Below are 15,677 nucleotides of genomic sequence, written 5' to 3'. Positions count from 1 at the left end.
TATTGATGGCTGCACTGGCACTACTGTGGCTAGCAATAAAGAACATGTTTGCTGGCTGCCCTGGTCTGTGACATTTTCACAGATGTGGCAGATATCAGGAACACTGTTGATCGCTTACACTGGTCTGGTAACAATAAGACTGGTGTGCCAGCAATCAGGAACACTGTTGATGGCTACACTGGTTTGGAGACACTGGGACTGGTGTAGCAGCAATCAGGGACACCGTTGCTGGCTTACACTGGTCTGGCAACACTAGGACTGGTGTGACAGCAATCAGAAACATTGGCTTGCACTGATCTGGTGACACTGGGACTGATGTGTTGGTGATCAGGGACAATATTGCTGGTTTCACTGGCTGTGGTGACACTGGTATACACTAGCCTGGTGACACTGGGACTAGTGTGGTGGCAATCAGGAACACTTGCTGGCATACACTGGGCTGGTGACACTGGGACAGGTGTGGCACAATCAGGGACACTTTTGATGGCTTATACTGGTCTGGCAACACTGGAGACTGGAATGGTAGCAATCAGAAACACTGTTACAGGCATACACTGGTCTGGTGAAACTGGTGTGATGGAGTTTGGGACATTGTTGATGGCATACGATGGTCTGGTAACACTGGGACTGATGTGACAGTGATCAGGAACACTGTTGCTGGCTTACACTGGTCTTGTGACACTGCAGCTGGTGTAGCGGTGATCAGGAACAGTGTTGCTGGCTTACACTGGTGTGGCAATGAGCAAAAATACTGCTGATGGCATACACTGGTCTGGTTACACAGGGACTGGTATGGTGACGATCAGGAGCACTTTTGATGGTATACATTGATCTGGTGACTTTGGGGCAGGGACCAACAATTGCTGTTGCTGGCTGCACTGGTCCAGGGATACTGTGACTAATGCGGTGGTGATTAGGCACACTGTAACTGGCTGCACTATTATGGTGACACTGTGGTGCAGTGATGATTTGGAACACTGTGGCTGGTGCTGTGATGAATGGAGACACTGACTGGCTGCATTGGTCTAGTAACATACTGCTGTGGTGGTGATATAAGACAATGGCTGGCTGCACTAACATTCAGTGATATAAGAGCAGCCAGCCATTGTATATGATCACTGCTACAGTACTGCAATGTCTCCATAGTGACACTACACTGCTCTGATGACAGTGTGTTAAAAAAAATGATATATCACAGTCACCACAGCAGTGCTGTGTCACTAGAGTGACATTGTATTGCTGTGACTATTGATATTGATCATAGACACTGGCTGTTGCACTGGCATACAGTGTAATCGGCTCTGCCTCCTGGAATATATACGTAACATATCCCAGGAGGCCTAGTTCTTCATTTAGAAAGGAGGAGGGGGGCCTAATGGCATGTCACCAGGAGAGTCTCTGGCTGAACCCGGAAGAAGTGGCAGCTTCCCAATGACTTCACCAAAGAAAATGTGGGGCTGAACCAGGGCAGAAGAGAGGTGGATTTCAGCGGGACAATGCTGGGCCTGTGAGTGCCTTAAACTGTGAGGGACTGGCAAGAAGGTAAGCGTGGGTTTAAAAAAAAATTGGCGGGGGGGGGGGAGGGGGCTGGATAGTGAAGAGCTGTATTAACACTGAGTTGGATTACACACCGGTGGACTCTATTTACTAATTAGGTGATTTCTGAAGGCAATTGGTTCGACTAGATTTTTCTGTCATTTTTATGCATGAGGTATTTAACACGTGGACTGGAGTGCGCTTCAGTGAATATTAACATTTCTGATTTTGTGCACAGACTGATTCCTCTGCACATAGAGCACTATTTTTCATTTTCTTATAAGTATAATGAATTATTGCACACTGCACAGTCATATTAAGAAGTATGTTTTAAATCTATAAATACAAATATATAAAATCACTTATGCCTCGTACACACGATAGGTTAACCAGAGGACAGCGGTCTGAAGGACCGTTGTCATAGGTTAACCGATGAAGCTGACTGATGGTCCGTCATGCCTACACACCATTGGTTAAAAAAACGATCGTGTCAGAACGCGGTGACGTAAAACACAGCGACGTGCTGAAAAAAACTAAGTTCAATGCTTCTGAGCATGCGTGGATTTTTAACCGATGGTTGTGCCTACTAACGATCGGTTTTGACCTATCGGTTAGGAATCCATAGGTTAAATTTAAAGCAAGTTGGCCTTTTTTAACCTATGGATAAATAACCTATGGGGCCCACACACGATCGGTTTTGACCGATGAAAACAGTCCATCAGACCTTTGTCCTCTGGTTAACCTATCGTGTGTACGAGGGCTTACAGTGCCTTGAAAAAGCATTCATACCCCTTGAAATTGTTGTCATGTTACAACCAAAAATGTAAATGTATTTTATTGTGATTTTATGTGATAGACCAACACAAAGGGGCACATAATTGTGAAATGGAAGGAAAATAATAAATGGTTTTCAATTTTTTTTTACAAATAAATATGTAAAAAGTGTGGCGTGCATTTGTATTCAGCCCCCCTGAGTCAATACTTTGTAGAACCACCTTTTGCTGCATTTACAACTGCTAGTCTTTTTTGGGGATGTCTCTACCAGCTTTGCACATCTAGAGAGTGACATTTGTTCCCATTCTTCTTTGAAAAATAGCTCTAGCTCTGTCAGATTGGATGGAGAGCGTCTGTGAACAGCAATTTTCAAGTCTTGCCACAGATTCTCAATTGGATTTAGGTCTGGACTTTGACTGGGCCATTATAACACATGAATATGCTAATATGCTTTGATCTAAACCATTCCATTGTAGCTCTGGCTGTATGTTTAGGGTCGTTGTCCTGCTGGAAGGTGAACCTCCGGCCCCTGTGTCAAGAATTTTGCAGACTAACAGGTTTTCTTCTAAGAATGCCCTGTATTTGGCTCCATTTATCTTCCCATCAACTCTGACCAGCTTCCCTGTCCTTGCTTTGGTGAGGGTTATATGCAGTGTTAGTTTTCCACCACACATTTTGCTTTTAGGCCAAGTTCAATTCTGGTCTCATCTGACCAGAGCACCTTCTTCCACATATTTACTGTGTCCCCCACATGGCTTCTTGCAAACTGGACTTCTTTTGGCTTTCTTTCAACAATGGCTTTCTTCATGCCACTCTTCCATAATGGCCAGATTTGTGGAGTGAATGACTAATTGTCCCACCTGAACTGTGGATCTCTGCAGCTTCTGAAGTGTTACCATGGGCCTCTTGGCTGCTTCTCTGATTATTGCTCTCCTTGACTGGCCTGTCACTTTAGGTGGATGGCCATGTCTTGGTAAGTTTGCAGTTGTGCCATACTCTTTCCATTTTGGCATGATGGATTGAACAATGCTCTGTGAGATGTGGGACATTTTTGTATAACCTAACCCTGCTTTAAACTTATCCCTGACCTGTCTGGTGTGTTCCGTGGTCTTCATTTTGCTGTTTGTTCACTAAGGTTCTCTAAAAGACCTCTGAGGGCTTCGCAGAACAGCTGTATTAATATTGAGAATAAATTACACACAGGTGGACTCTATTTACTAATTAAGTGATTTCTGAAGACAACTGGTTCCACACTTTTAAGATATGTATTTGTAAACAATTTGGAGAACCATTTATCATTTTCCTTCAACTTCACAATTATGTGCCACTTGTGTTGGTCTATCACATAAATCCCAATAAAATACATTTACATTTTAGGTTGTAACATGACAACATGTGGAAAATGTCAAGGGGAATAAATACTTTCTAACTCACTGTAATGTTATACATCAGTTTTAGTTAGTCTGTGGTCTAAACCAGTTTACTATACTGTACTTTCAAACCCTATTTCTACAAATAAAAATGTTTTAATATATATTTTTGTACGCAACAAACAATTGTGAGTTTATGGGTTGACATTTTTTTGTTTTTGTTTTCCGTCTCCCCACTTTATGTGTTATAGTGATTACTTTTTTGTTTGGATGTTGCAAGGACTTATGTGTTTGTTTTTTGGGGGAGATTATTTAACCACTTCCCACCCAAGGACGTCATATGACGTCCTGGACTTTCAGTGGGGATATCTGAATGATGCCTGTAGGCATCATTCAGATATCCATCTTTTCAACCGGCGATTCTGTGCATTATAAGAATGATCATAGCTGCAGTTTCGCCACTTGATCGTTTTAATAGGGGAGGGAATGTCCCCCCCTCCCACCACCACCCGATGCTTCTCCGAGCTCTCCCGTGTCATCGGGGACCCAGAGAAATCGCCTGTGTGACATTATGATGTCACACCCGGGTACCCGGAAGTAAACAAAGCCGCAATCACGGCTGTTGGCATGAGATCTGTGAAATTTCTTTTACGATCTCATGCTTTCCAACCTGGAGGAGAGATGTGGGGTCTTACTGACCCCGCATCTCTCCATAAAGAGTACCTGTCACGAACCATGCCTATTACAAGGGATGTTTACATTCCTTGTATTAGGAATAAAAGTAAAATAAAATCAATAAATAATAATATTTTTTTTTTAAACGCCCCTGTTCCCAGTAGCTTGCGCTCAGAAGTGAACACACGCGTAAGTCTGGCCCACATATGTAAACGCGGTTTAAACCACACATGTGAGATATCGACGCGTGCGTTAGAGCGCCATCAACAATTCTAGCACTAGACCTCCTCTGTAACTCTAAACTGGTAACCTGTAAAAAAATGTAAGCTTTGCCTATGGAGATTTTTAAGTACTGAAGTTTGGCACCCCACGACCACCCTTGCCCGGTGGTCGTGGGGTTCTGCGGGCAGGGGGCTTATTGGAATCTGGAAGCCCCTTTAACAAAGGGGACCCCCAGATCCCATCCCCCCCTATGTGAATTGGTAAGGGGCACAAAAAAAGTGTTAAAAAATGTTAAAAACTACAGGAGACTGCTTGGGACAAGTCCTTTATTAAAAATAAAAAATAAAAAAATGATTCCAGCGTTGTCAGTCTTGATGTCCAGTGTTGTAATCCATTCTCGATGTCCAGCGATGATCCATTCTCCAGCGATGCTCTCTCCATCGAGGAACGATGCACGATCCTGCCCGCACCAGAATCACCCAGCCCAATGACGCGCAAGCTGTTTGACAATTCATTTATAACCGAGGGTGGGGCCACCCATGATGTGTGACCCCGCCCCCTCTGGCACATCACGGGAAACCCCTGTTGCGGCAGAGGTGCGTGGTCACCCGTCCACGTCGCGGGTGGCCCCACCCATGGTTATAAAAGAACTGTCAAACAGCTTGCGCGTAATTCGGCTGGGTGCCTCCAGTGCGGGCAGGATCTTAATTTTTTTTATTTTTAAAAAAGGACTTGTCCCAAGACGTCTCCTGTTGTTTTTAACATTTTCACACTTTTTTGTGAAACGGTAGGGGTAAAATTCACATGGGGGAGCCCTTTGTTGAAGGGGGCTTCCAGATTCCGATAAGCCCCCGCCCGCAGACCCCCACAACCACCGGGCAAGGGTTCTGGTACGTTCAGGGGGGCGCTCTCTCTCGTCCCCCCTCTTTTCCTGGCAGCCTGCCAGGTTTGCGTGCTCAGATAAGGGTCTGGTATGGATTTTTGGGGGGAACCCCATACCATTTTTTTTATTATGGCGTGGGGTTCCCCTTAAAATCCACACCAGACCTGAAGGGCCTGGTAATGAAATTTAGGGGGACCCCCATGCATTTTTTTCAATGACTTTGATTTGTATTGCTGGGACCCAACAATTCATTATAGTCGCGAGTTTTAAATTACTTATTTTCATTTAGAAATTTGATTTTTCCAGAGACTGTTATAAACACGGGAAACACACGCTACTTTACAGGCATACTATAGACACCCCCAGGTATGAAATTTAAAGGAATATTTCACTTTTATTGTTTCACTTTAAGCATTAGGACAAGGGGGCACTGAGGACAAGGGGGCACTCTTTACGTCTAGAGGAAAAGAGATTTCACCTCCAAATACGGAAAGGTTTTTTCACAGTAAGAGCTGTGAAAATGTGGAACAGACTCCCTCCAGAGGTGGTTCTGGCCAGCTCAGTAGATTGCTTTAAGAAAGGCCTGGATTCTTTCCTAAATGTACAGAATATAACTGAGTACTAAGATTTGTAGGTAAAGTTGATCCAGGGTAAATCCGATTGCCTCTCGGGGGATCAGGAAGGAATTTTTTCCCCTGCTGTAGCAAATTGGATCATGCTCTGCTGGGGTTTTTTGCCTTCCTCTGGATCAACTGTTGGTATGGAGTTGGGTGTATAGGATTTTACTGTGTTTTTTATTTTGTTTTTTAATTTTTTATGGTTGAACTGGATGGACTTGTGTCTTTTTTCAACCTGACTAACTATGTAACTATGTAGCATTATTAAAATCGCTGCTCCTGAAAAACTGCAGTTTTTAAAACTTTTTTTGCATTGATATATGTCCCTTGGGGCAGGACCCGGGTCCCCAAACACTTTTTCTGACAATAACTTGCATATTAACCTTTAAAATGAGCACTTTTGATTTTTCATGTTTGTGTACCATAGACTTTAATGGTGTTCGCATGTTCGAACACATTTTTTGCCTGTTCGCTTGTTCTGCTGCGAACTGAACCGGGGGGTGTTCGGCTCATCCCTAATAGTGACATCGGGGGTCAATGTATCATCGTGCCACTGGCAGTGAAGGGGTTAACACTAGGGGCGAGAAAGGGGTTAATCATGTTCCCTGGGTGTGTTCTAACTGAAGGGGGGTGGGACTGACATGGGGAAATGACAAATCGCTGTTCATACATTGTATGAACAGACAATAGGTAATTTCCCCCCCTGACAAGACCGGGAGCTGTGTGTTTACACACACAGCTCCCGGTTCTCGCTCTGTAACGAGCGATCGCGGGTGCCCGGCGGTGATCATGCGTGCGTCGGGATCAGGGGCGAGCGGAGTCCGCGCATGTGCCCCTAGTGGCTGATTCGCGAGGTGACGTAAATCTACGTGACCTCCGCAGGTGAGCCGACCTGCGGCTGGTCAGCAAGTAGTTAAAAGTAATAACAATTGTATACTTACCTGCTCTGTAAAATGGGTTTGCACAGAGCAGCCTAGATCCTCCTCTTCTCAGGTCCCTCTTCGGCGCTCTTGGCCCCTCCCTCCTGTCAAGTGCCCCCAAAGCAAGCAGCTTGCTATGGGGGCACCCTGAGCCGAGCCACAGCTCTGTGTGTCATTCAGGCATGGAGCCGCGGTTCGGCCCCACTCCCTCTCCCTCCTGATTGACTGACTTTGATTGATGGGAGCAGGAGCCAATGGCGCCACTGCTGTGTCTCAGCAAATCAGGAGGGAGAGTCCTGGATGAGTGAGTGAGTGAGAAACTTATATAGCGCAACACATGCGAACTGAATCGCCTCTGGGCGCTTAGTATCCTTTGCCTACTGTACTTTTGCCCTCAGAAAAGATGGGTTTTGATTTTTTTTCTGAAGGCCAAGTGATTCACCTCCAACCGGATGCTGGTTGGTAGAGCGTTCCACAGTCTAGGTCCTTGGATTCCAAATCTTCGTTCTCCTTTGGACTTGTATCTGGCTTTGGGTATCTGGAGTAGATATTGGTTGGTGGATCGCAGAACGCAATTGGGGTTGTGACATTTTAATTTTCCGCATATATATCGGGGGGCATTTCCTCGATCACACTTATGTGTCAGACAGAGTGCCCTAAAAGTGATTCTGTCTTTTACTGGCAACCAATGAAGGGATCTCAGTGAAGGTGAGATTGATTCCCATGTTTTTTTCCCAGTCACGAGTCGAGCGGCCGTATTTTGAACGACTTGCAGACGAGTTATTTGGTATTTTGGGAGTCCGAGGTAGAGAGCATTTGCATAGTTGAGTCTGGAGTTGATAATTGTACCCACCACGAATGTCTTCTTTCGGGATAAAGGGAATGAGTCTACGTAGCAGGCGCAGCAGATGGTGGGATCCGCTGACTACTGACCCTATTTGTGCATCCATTGTGATGTGGGTGTCATAAATGACTCAGAGACTTTTGACTTTGCTGCTAGGGGTGATGGTTTGTCCCAGAATGGGCGGAGGTGTCCATATTGGTGCGGGAAGTCTCTTTCGGTTGGCGTGAAACAGGAGAAGTTCTGTTTTTGAGCCGTTGAGTTTAAGGTAACTCTCCGTCATCCAATTTTCTATCAAAGTAAGGCATTTCTCTAGTCCGAGATAATGATCCTTATTGTTGCAGATGCGAAAATATAGTTGCGTGTCATCCACGTAGGAGTGGTAGAGTAACTTCTGGTTACTGATGATTTCAAAAAGAGGGCGGAGATACATATTGAATAGTAGGGGGGACAAGGGGGATCCCTGAGGGACTTCGCATGACACTGTGCGTTTTTCAGAAGTGAAAGGACCCAGTTTCACTATTTGAGATCGGTTTTCCAAGAAGGAGGAGAACCAGGGTAAATCCGAGACAGCGACTCTAGCTACTTCATCTAGACGAGTCAGCAATAATTTGTGGTCTACAGTATAAATTCTGCGCTTAGGTCCAACAGTATCAGAAGACAAGATTCTCCTTCATCTGCTGCTTCGAGAGCGTCATCCCATATTTTGAGAAGTGCTGTTTCAGTTCCGTGACCAGGACGGAAACCCGATTGGAATGGATCGAGTAATTTGTGGGTGTCTAAATGCTGTTGTAGCTGTTGTACAACTTCTTTCTCCATAACCTTGGAGAAGACATTTAGGCCTGTTATTGGTCGACGATTGTTTGGGTCTTTGGGGTCAAGGGTGTTTTTTTTTAGAATTGGTTTAATTATGCCTTGTTTCAGCAATGTTGGCACCATGCCTTCCTTGAATATCGGCACATTCTTTCAGCAGTTTGGTGGGGATAATATCATTAAGCGCTGTGCTGTCTCGCAGAGTACTAATGATTTTTTTAGTGGTGTCGATGGAGATGGGGTTAAGAGTGAATTTAGTTGATTGCGGCATATTTGTGTGGATATTAGCTTCTTGGTTTAAAGGGGAGTCGATGGGGATCTATTTTGCTGAATAATTTCACTGATTTTTTCAATTTTGTTAATGAAGTAATTCGATAATTTTTTGCAAAATTCTTGTGATTCAAAATTCGGAGCCTCTAGGCAGGCTGGGTTCATGGACTAAGCGACTAAATTAAAGAGTTTGGGGGGGCGGTTCAGGGCATTTGCGATGATATTAGAAAAATTATCTTTTTTGGCCTTAAAGATCTCTTTGTGATATTTCTTAGATATTACCTTGTAAATAATGTAGTTTTCCTCTGTAGAGCTTCTTCTCCAGGCTGCTTCCGCTCTTCTGCGCTCCTGCTCCAACAACGACAGCTGGTCGTTAAACCAGCTGGAGTTGTTTTTCCGGATGCGCGTTCTGCGTTTCGGCGCTACTATGTCTGCTGTCCGTAGTAGAGCCTTGTTGATATAGTTGAGTGTTTCTGTCGCAGTTTGATGTTGATCAATTGTTTTTATTTTGTTGTGCAATGTAGTTTTGAAGAGTTCTGAATGGAGCTTCTTCTTGGATCTTGTCCAGTGTGTTGTCAACGGGTTTGTTGTTTTTTTTAAGGGGGCGTTTGTAGTGACTTTGAATTTTATTGCATGGTGATCTGTCCAGGGTAGGGGCTGATTTCCCAATATGTTAATTTCCAAATCTTGTCTGAAGATAAGATCGAGCGTGTGGCCTGAAATATGTGTGGGTCCACATACCAGTTGCTGCAGACCTAATCCTTCCAAATGGTCAATGCAGGCGTCAGCGACAGGGTCCTGTGAGGAGTTGGCCCAGAGGTTGAAATCCCCAAGTAGCAGGAAATGTTTGATGTTTAAGGTATAGGTGGAGATGAATTCTGTCAATAACGTGAGGAGGTGCATTTTTGGTCCTGGTGGTCTATAGCAGAGTAGTATGTGAACGGTGTCCTGGGGATTTGTTTGGAATTGCAGAGTGAGGGTTTCCATGAATGGAAGTGAGGTCTGAAGGTCTGGTTTAGTGACCGATAGATCACCGCCAGGCCTCCTCCTCTTTGCCCCACTCTGTTTTCTGTGAGAATGCGATAATTCTCTGGCACCAATTCTCCAAGAATGGTGTTACAGTCGGCTGTTAGCCAGCTTTCTGTGATGAAGAGGCAGTCAATGTTGTGTTGAAGGATGAAATCGTGGATTTCCTGTCGGTGCTTTACTGCCGATCTTGTGTTGATCAAGGCGCATGATATATGTTTTAGCTGAAGTGTAGACGTGCAATCTTTGACTGTCGATCCGTTCTTAACAGTTGCTCTTTCCTTAGCACTTGTTTGATGACGACTGGTAATGTTGGGGCGGATGTCCTTAGACCCCAAATGGTTTTTGTAGAGTATTGCGGTAAAGTGTTCGATCGCGATTGTAATCAAAGACGGTGAGGATTTAGTGGTGGCCCCGATGAGCAGCGATGGGTGGACCCCCAACTAACCCCCCCTTTGATCCAGAGGAAGGCGAAAAAACCCTAGCCGTGCAATGCCAATCAGCAGCGACAGGGAAAGAAATCCTTCCTGATCCCTCATGGGCGATCGGATAAAACCCTGGATCAACTGAACTATGGCGGTGGATGGTCGAGGCACTGGTGCACATCGCTGGATAGAGATGGGCTCAGGTAAGTATTAGGGGGGCTGTTACACACAGAAGGGTTTTTATCTTAATGCATTAAAATAAAATAAAACTTCTGCCTTTACAACCACTTAAAAGGTAAATATTCAATAAAAATATAAAAAACAAATTGGTACAGTGGGGAAAGCAAACATCTTTTAGTTTTCTACTGCTGCCTGTTTCTTGATTGGATATTTTCATGTCTAAAAAAGCTGTTGTCAGCAAAATACAAAGTCAGCGGAAATCTCTCCAATAGAACAGGGATACTAGTCCTTCCCCACTATAGTTTTTACTGTACATATATTTTAAGGCTGATGCCAAAAAAGAGGCAATCACTTGAATGGAATTGCAGCATGTATGGTGTGTTCTTTTCAATAAGATCTTTTAGTGTAAATAGGAATAGCCATAGTTTTAACCACTTGACGACCGTGCCATAGCCAAAAGACTGCTACAGCGCGGTCGATTTATTCTGGGAGGATGTCTATGGACGTCCTCCCAGAATCTTGCTCCCGAGCGCCCCCTGCCAATACTCTGCCAATACCCCGCAATACTCCGCAATACCCTGCAATACTCTGCAATACCACGTAATACTCCGTAATACCCCGCAATACTCTGCAATACCCCACAATACTCCACAATACCCTGCAATACTCCACAATACCCTGCAATACTCCACAATACCCTGCAATACTCCGCAATACCCTGCAATACTCCGCAATACCACGCAATACCCCGCAATACTCTGCAATACCCTGCAATACTCTACAATACCCCACAATACTCCACAATACCCTGCAATACTCCACAATACCCTGCAATACTCCGCAATACCCTGCAATACTCCGCAATACCCTGCAATCCTCCACAATACCCTGCAATACCCTGCAATACTCCGCAATACCCTGCAATCCTCCGCAATACTCCAATACCCTGAAGTTCCCCCGCAATACTCCGCAATACCCTGCAATACTCTGCAATACCTTGCCAATACTCCGCAATACCCTGCAATACCCCACAATACGTCCCCCTCCCGTGCTTCTACCGACTCACCACTACGATCAAAGCCAGGATCATTTTTTTTTTTTTTTTTTTTATTTCAGGCTTTCCAGCCTAGAGGTGAGATTTGGGGTCTTATTGACCCCATATCTCACTGTAAAGAGGACCTGTCATGCTATATTCCTATTACAAGGGATGTTTACATTCCTTATAATAGGAATAAAAGTGTTTAAAAAATGTATTTTTGGGGAAAAAAGTGTCAAACTAAAATAAATAAAGTAAAATGAACAATAAAATGTTTTTGTTTTTTTTTAAAGCGCCCCTGTTCCCGTGTGCTCGCATGCAGAAGTGAGTGCACATGTAAGTCCCACCCACATATGAAAACGGTGTTCATGCTACACATGTGAGGTATCGCCACGAACGTTAGAGCGAGAACAATAATTTTGACCTTAGACCTCCGTAACTCAAAACATGTAACCAGTAAAAATATTTAAAGCGTCGTCTATGGGGATTTTTAAGTAGCGAAGTTTGACGCCATTCCACGAGCGTGTGCAATTTTGAAGGGTGACACGTTAGGTATCTATTTACTCGGCGTAACTTCATCTTTCACATTATGCAAAAACATTGGGCTAACTTTACGGTTTTGTGTTTTTTTTAAGCGCTAATACCGTGCTAGATAAAAAGTTGTAATGACCGCCATTGTATTTTCTAGGGTCTTTGCTAAAAAAGCATATATAATGTATGGGGGATCTATGTAATTTTCTAGCAAATACATTATGATGTTTACATGTAGGAGAGAAATGTCAGAATTGGCCTGGGTACGCCAGAACGCCTGATGGTGCTCCCTGCATGTTGGGCCTCGCTATGTGGCCATGCTGTGTAAAAGTCTCACACATGTGGTATCGCCATACTCGGGAGGAATAGAAGAATGTGGTTTTGGGTGTAATTTGTGGTATGCATATGCTGTGTGTGAGAAATAACCTGCTTATATGACAGAAACGAGAACAGTTTATTTATTGTTACAGAATTTTCAGTATTTTTTCTTTTATAGCGCAAAAAATAAAAAACACAGAGGTGATCAAATACCACCAAAAGAAAGCTCTATTTGTGTGAAAAAAGGACAAACATTTCATATGGGTACAGTGTTGTATGACTGAGTAATTGTCATTCAAATTGTGAGACCACCGAACGATGAAAATTGATCTGGTTAGGAAGGGGGTTTAAGTGCCCAGTGGTCAAGTGGTTAAAGCTAATTTAGATTAAATGGCTAGAAAACACTTTACTGCTAGAGATCATTAGAATAATAATGACAGTTGCGACAACATCAAAATAGTTCTCCTCAGTCCTCAAATGCACAACTAAGATCAGATCAACAGTATTCGTCAAGAAAGTAGTGTAAAATAGGGAGTATATATATATATACACATACATACATACATACCATATATATATTGTAAGAACCAATTGAATAATAGACTTTAGCATGCATATACTGTATGTAGTAGAAGGTGGTATATATTGCCTAGACACATAAGCCTATATAATGAACACTACTACTATTACACTACAACTATCTAGTATATGTCTATCCTTTTAACTTAAAAATGTTCTGTCTAGTATGTTAGGCAGACAGAATACATGACCATATTAAAATAAATACTTTTATACAAATTAGTATTTTACCAATTGATTAAAATTCTATTAAGACATCATAAATTTTCATCTTACCTGTCAGGGACACCATGAATCCTTCAAATTCACACAACGCTTTGCCCAGAGTAAAGTACCCAAAGATATTGTTGTGGAAAGAAACACTACTCCCAAAAATAGTGACAAGCAGATCAGCTATAGCCAGATTGACTAGTATGTAATTCAGAGGGGACCTTAGCTTCTTGTACTTAATTGTAACCACTATAACCATACCATTAACAAAAAAAGCTAGGACCACCACAAAACCCATGAGGACTGCTATCATCAAATAGGTACTACGAGGGGCAAGATGAGGCCACTGGGGTCCTTCAAAGGGTCCAGGAATCTTCTGAGCTGACATGTTCGCTGCCCTCATTTTGGTAATTGACTTACTATAACAAGTGCTTTTGAGACATAGAAAAGAAGAGTAAAAATACATAGCCGAGTTTATATAGCCTAGGAGATTTAAAGTTCCAAAGAGGTTTTTTTTCTTAAAACATTTTAAGCTTATGGTTTTGAATCTGTAATCCACTCTCTTTTTCTTTACTTAAATGAAGATCAACTAAGAGAGATGCAAGGTGACCTAACTCAAAGACTCATAAGCTAATTAACAAAGTTAAGTATGTGGAAATGTTGTGCTTTTGTTAACAAGATTGATGCACACAAGAGGATTTACTGTGTATTAGGTACAGTCCTTTAGATTCTCAAAATGTGAGATAGGAAATGTTCAAGCAGTTTTAGTAAACAGGTTTTTTACAACACAAATATACTGCATATCTAAAAGGGTTTCTCCAAGAGAATAATAGGGATCATCTTGTGCAAGTATTTCTGTAGGAATGTTCCTGTGTGGCACAAGAATTTCCAGTGCTAAGATATATTCATTATAACATTTAAACCTATTTGAACCAGTCATTACAAACCTTAATTACATGATTATATTGAGCTGTATGAAGCCAACCTTGAAACTAACCATAGATGAGTAACATACAAAATATGCAATTCCTTGAAATAACTAGGGATGAGCCGAACACCCCCCCCCCCCCCCGTTCGGTTCGCACCAGAACCTTCGAACGGACCGAACGTTCGCGCAAACATTTAGAACTCCATTGACGTCTATGGGACTAGAATGTTTGAATTCAAAAGTGCTCATTTTAAAGCCTAATATGCAAGTTATTGTCGTAAAACGTCTTTGAGAACCCGGGTCTTGCCCCAGGGAACATGTATCAATGGGAAAAAAAGTTTTAAAATGGTCGTTTTTTTCCATTGATACATGTTCCCTCGGGCAAGACCCGGGTTCTCAAAGACGTTTTCACAGGCATACTATAGACACCCAGCAGGTACAATATTTAAAGGAATTTTTCATTTTTTTTTTTTTTTTTTAATTTAAGCATCATTAAAATCACTGCTCCTGAATCTTTAGGTGCAAACTACAGAGGACACGGCCAGTACACACCAAGTAGCTTTAGGTGCAAACTACAGAGGACACAGGCAATAAACCACGTAAGAATACTGCAGCTAGCACAATCACCTGCCTGCCAGTAAATTAGGAAGAACTGATCTAGTTAAACTATACAGTGTATAAATATATGTACAACACCTGGGATGTATATATATTCTCTACACACTGTAACATTAACTGACTAGCCTGCCTGCCTGCTCTATCTACCTGCAAAAAATGACACTCTCTCTGTCTCTCTGTTAACTGCCGCAACACACTACACAAGGCCGCCCTGCAGGCGGCCTTTTATAGTGTGGGGCGTGTACTTAACCGCCAGAGCCACAATTGGCCAAATCCACCCTGGGGATGTGGGGAAGTGTAGTGACATGTGCTTGTTTAACTTTCACGGGCCGAATTGAAAGTGATATTTCTTAAAACGAGCCCATACTCCGCAAGTACGCCTAAACCTCGGGGAGGTTTATTTGTGTACTGCGCATGCGTGCACAGCAATTACGGAAATTCAAGCACGAAGTCTCACTAAATACCAAGCGGCGTAGCAGGCTTTGCGTGGCTTGAGGGGGCACACGTGAATTCCTGAATCGTTTTCAGCTTGCGCTGACCATGAAGGGGAACTCCGTGCCAAATTTCAAACAAAAAACCGGCGTGGGTTCCCCTTCAGTGGCACATTAGACCCTTAGATTTGGTCTGGATCGTAAGGGGGAAAACCTACGCCGAAAAATCAGCGTGGGAGTTCCCCCAAGATCCATACCAAACCCTTATCCAAGCACGCCGCTTGGCCGGACAGGAATGGGGGTGGGGAAGAGCGAGCCCCCCCCCTCCTGAGCCCTACCAGGCCGCATGCCCTCAACATGGGGGAGTGTGTGCTTTGGGACAGGGGGGCACTGCGCCCCCACCCCAAAGCACTCTTGTGCCCATATCGATAGGGACAAGGGTCTCTTCTCGACAACCCTGGCCGTTGGTTGTCG

The 15,677-nt window shown here is 43.5% G+C and overlaps 1 protein-coding gene across 1 annotated transcript in view; it reads right to left on the bottom strand.

Moving 5' to 3' along the window:
• Positions 1–13,733, bottom strand: part of LOC120926680 (pinopsin-like) — a 55,951-nt gene extending 42,218 nt beyond the window's left edge. The window contains exon 1 of the mRNA XM_040336815.1: positions 13,293–13,733. Coding sequence (XP_040192749.1) covers positions 13,293–13,692 — 400 coding nt within the window. The 5' untranslated portion in view covers positions 13,693–13,733. The remainder of the gene's footprint in view (positions 1–13,292) is intronic.
• Between the last annotated feature and the right edge of the window lie 1,944 nt (positions 13,734–15,677).

This window comes from Rana temporaria, chromosome 2 (genome assembly GCF_905171775.1).
Source record: "Rana temporaria chromosome 2, aRanTem1.1, whole genome shotgun sequence".
In the NCBI taxonomy this organism is placed as follows: domain Eukaryota; kingdom Metazoa; phylum Chordata; class Amphibia; order Anura; family Ranidae; genus Rana; species Rana temporaria.
Note: the sequence above shows the minus strand (reverse complement) of the source record. Positions and strands in the feature narration are given on the sequence as shown.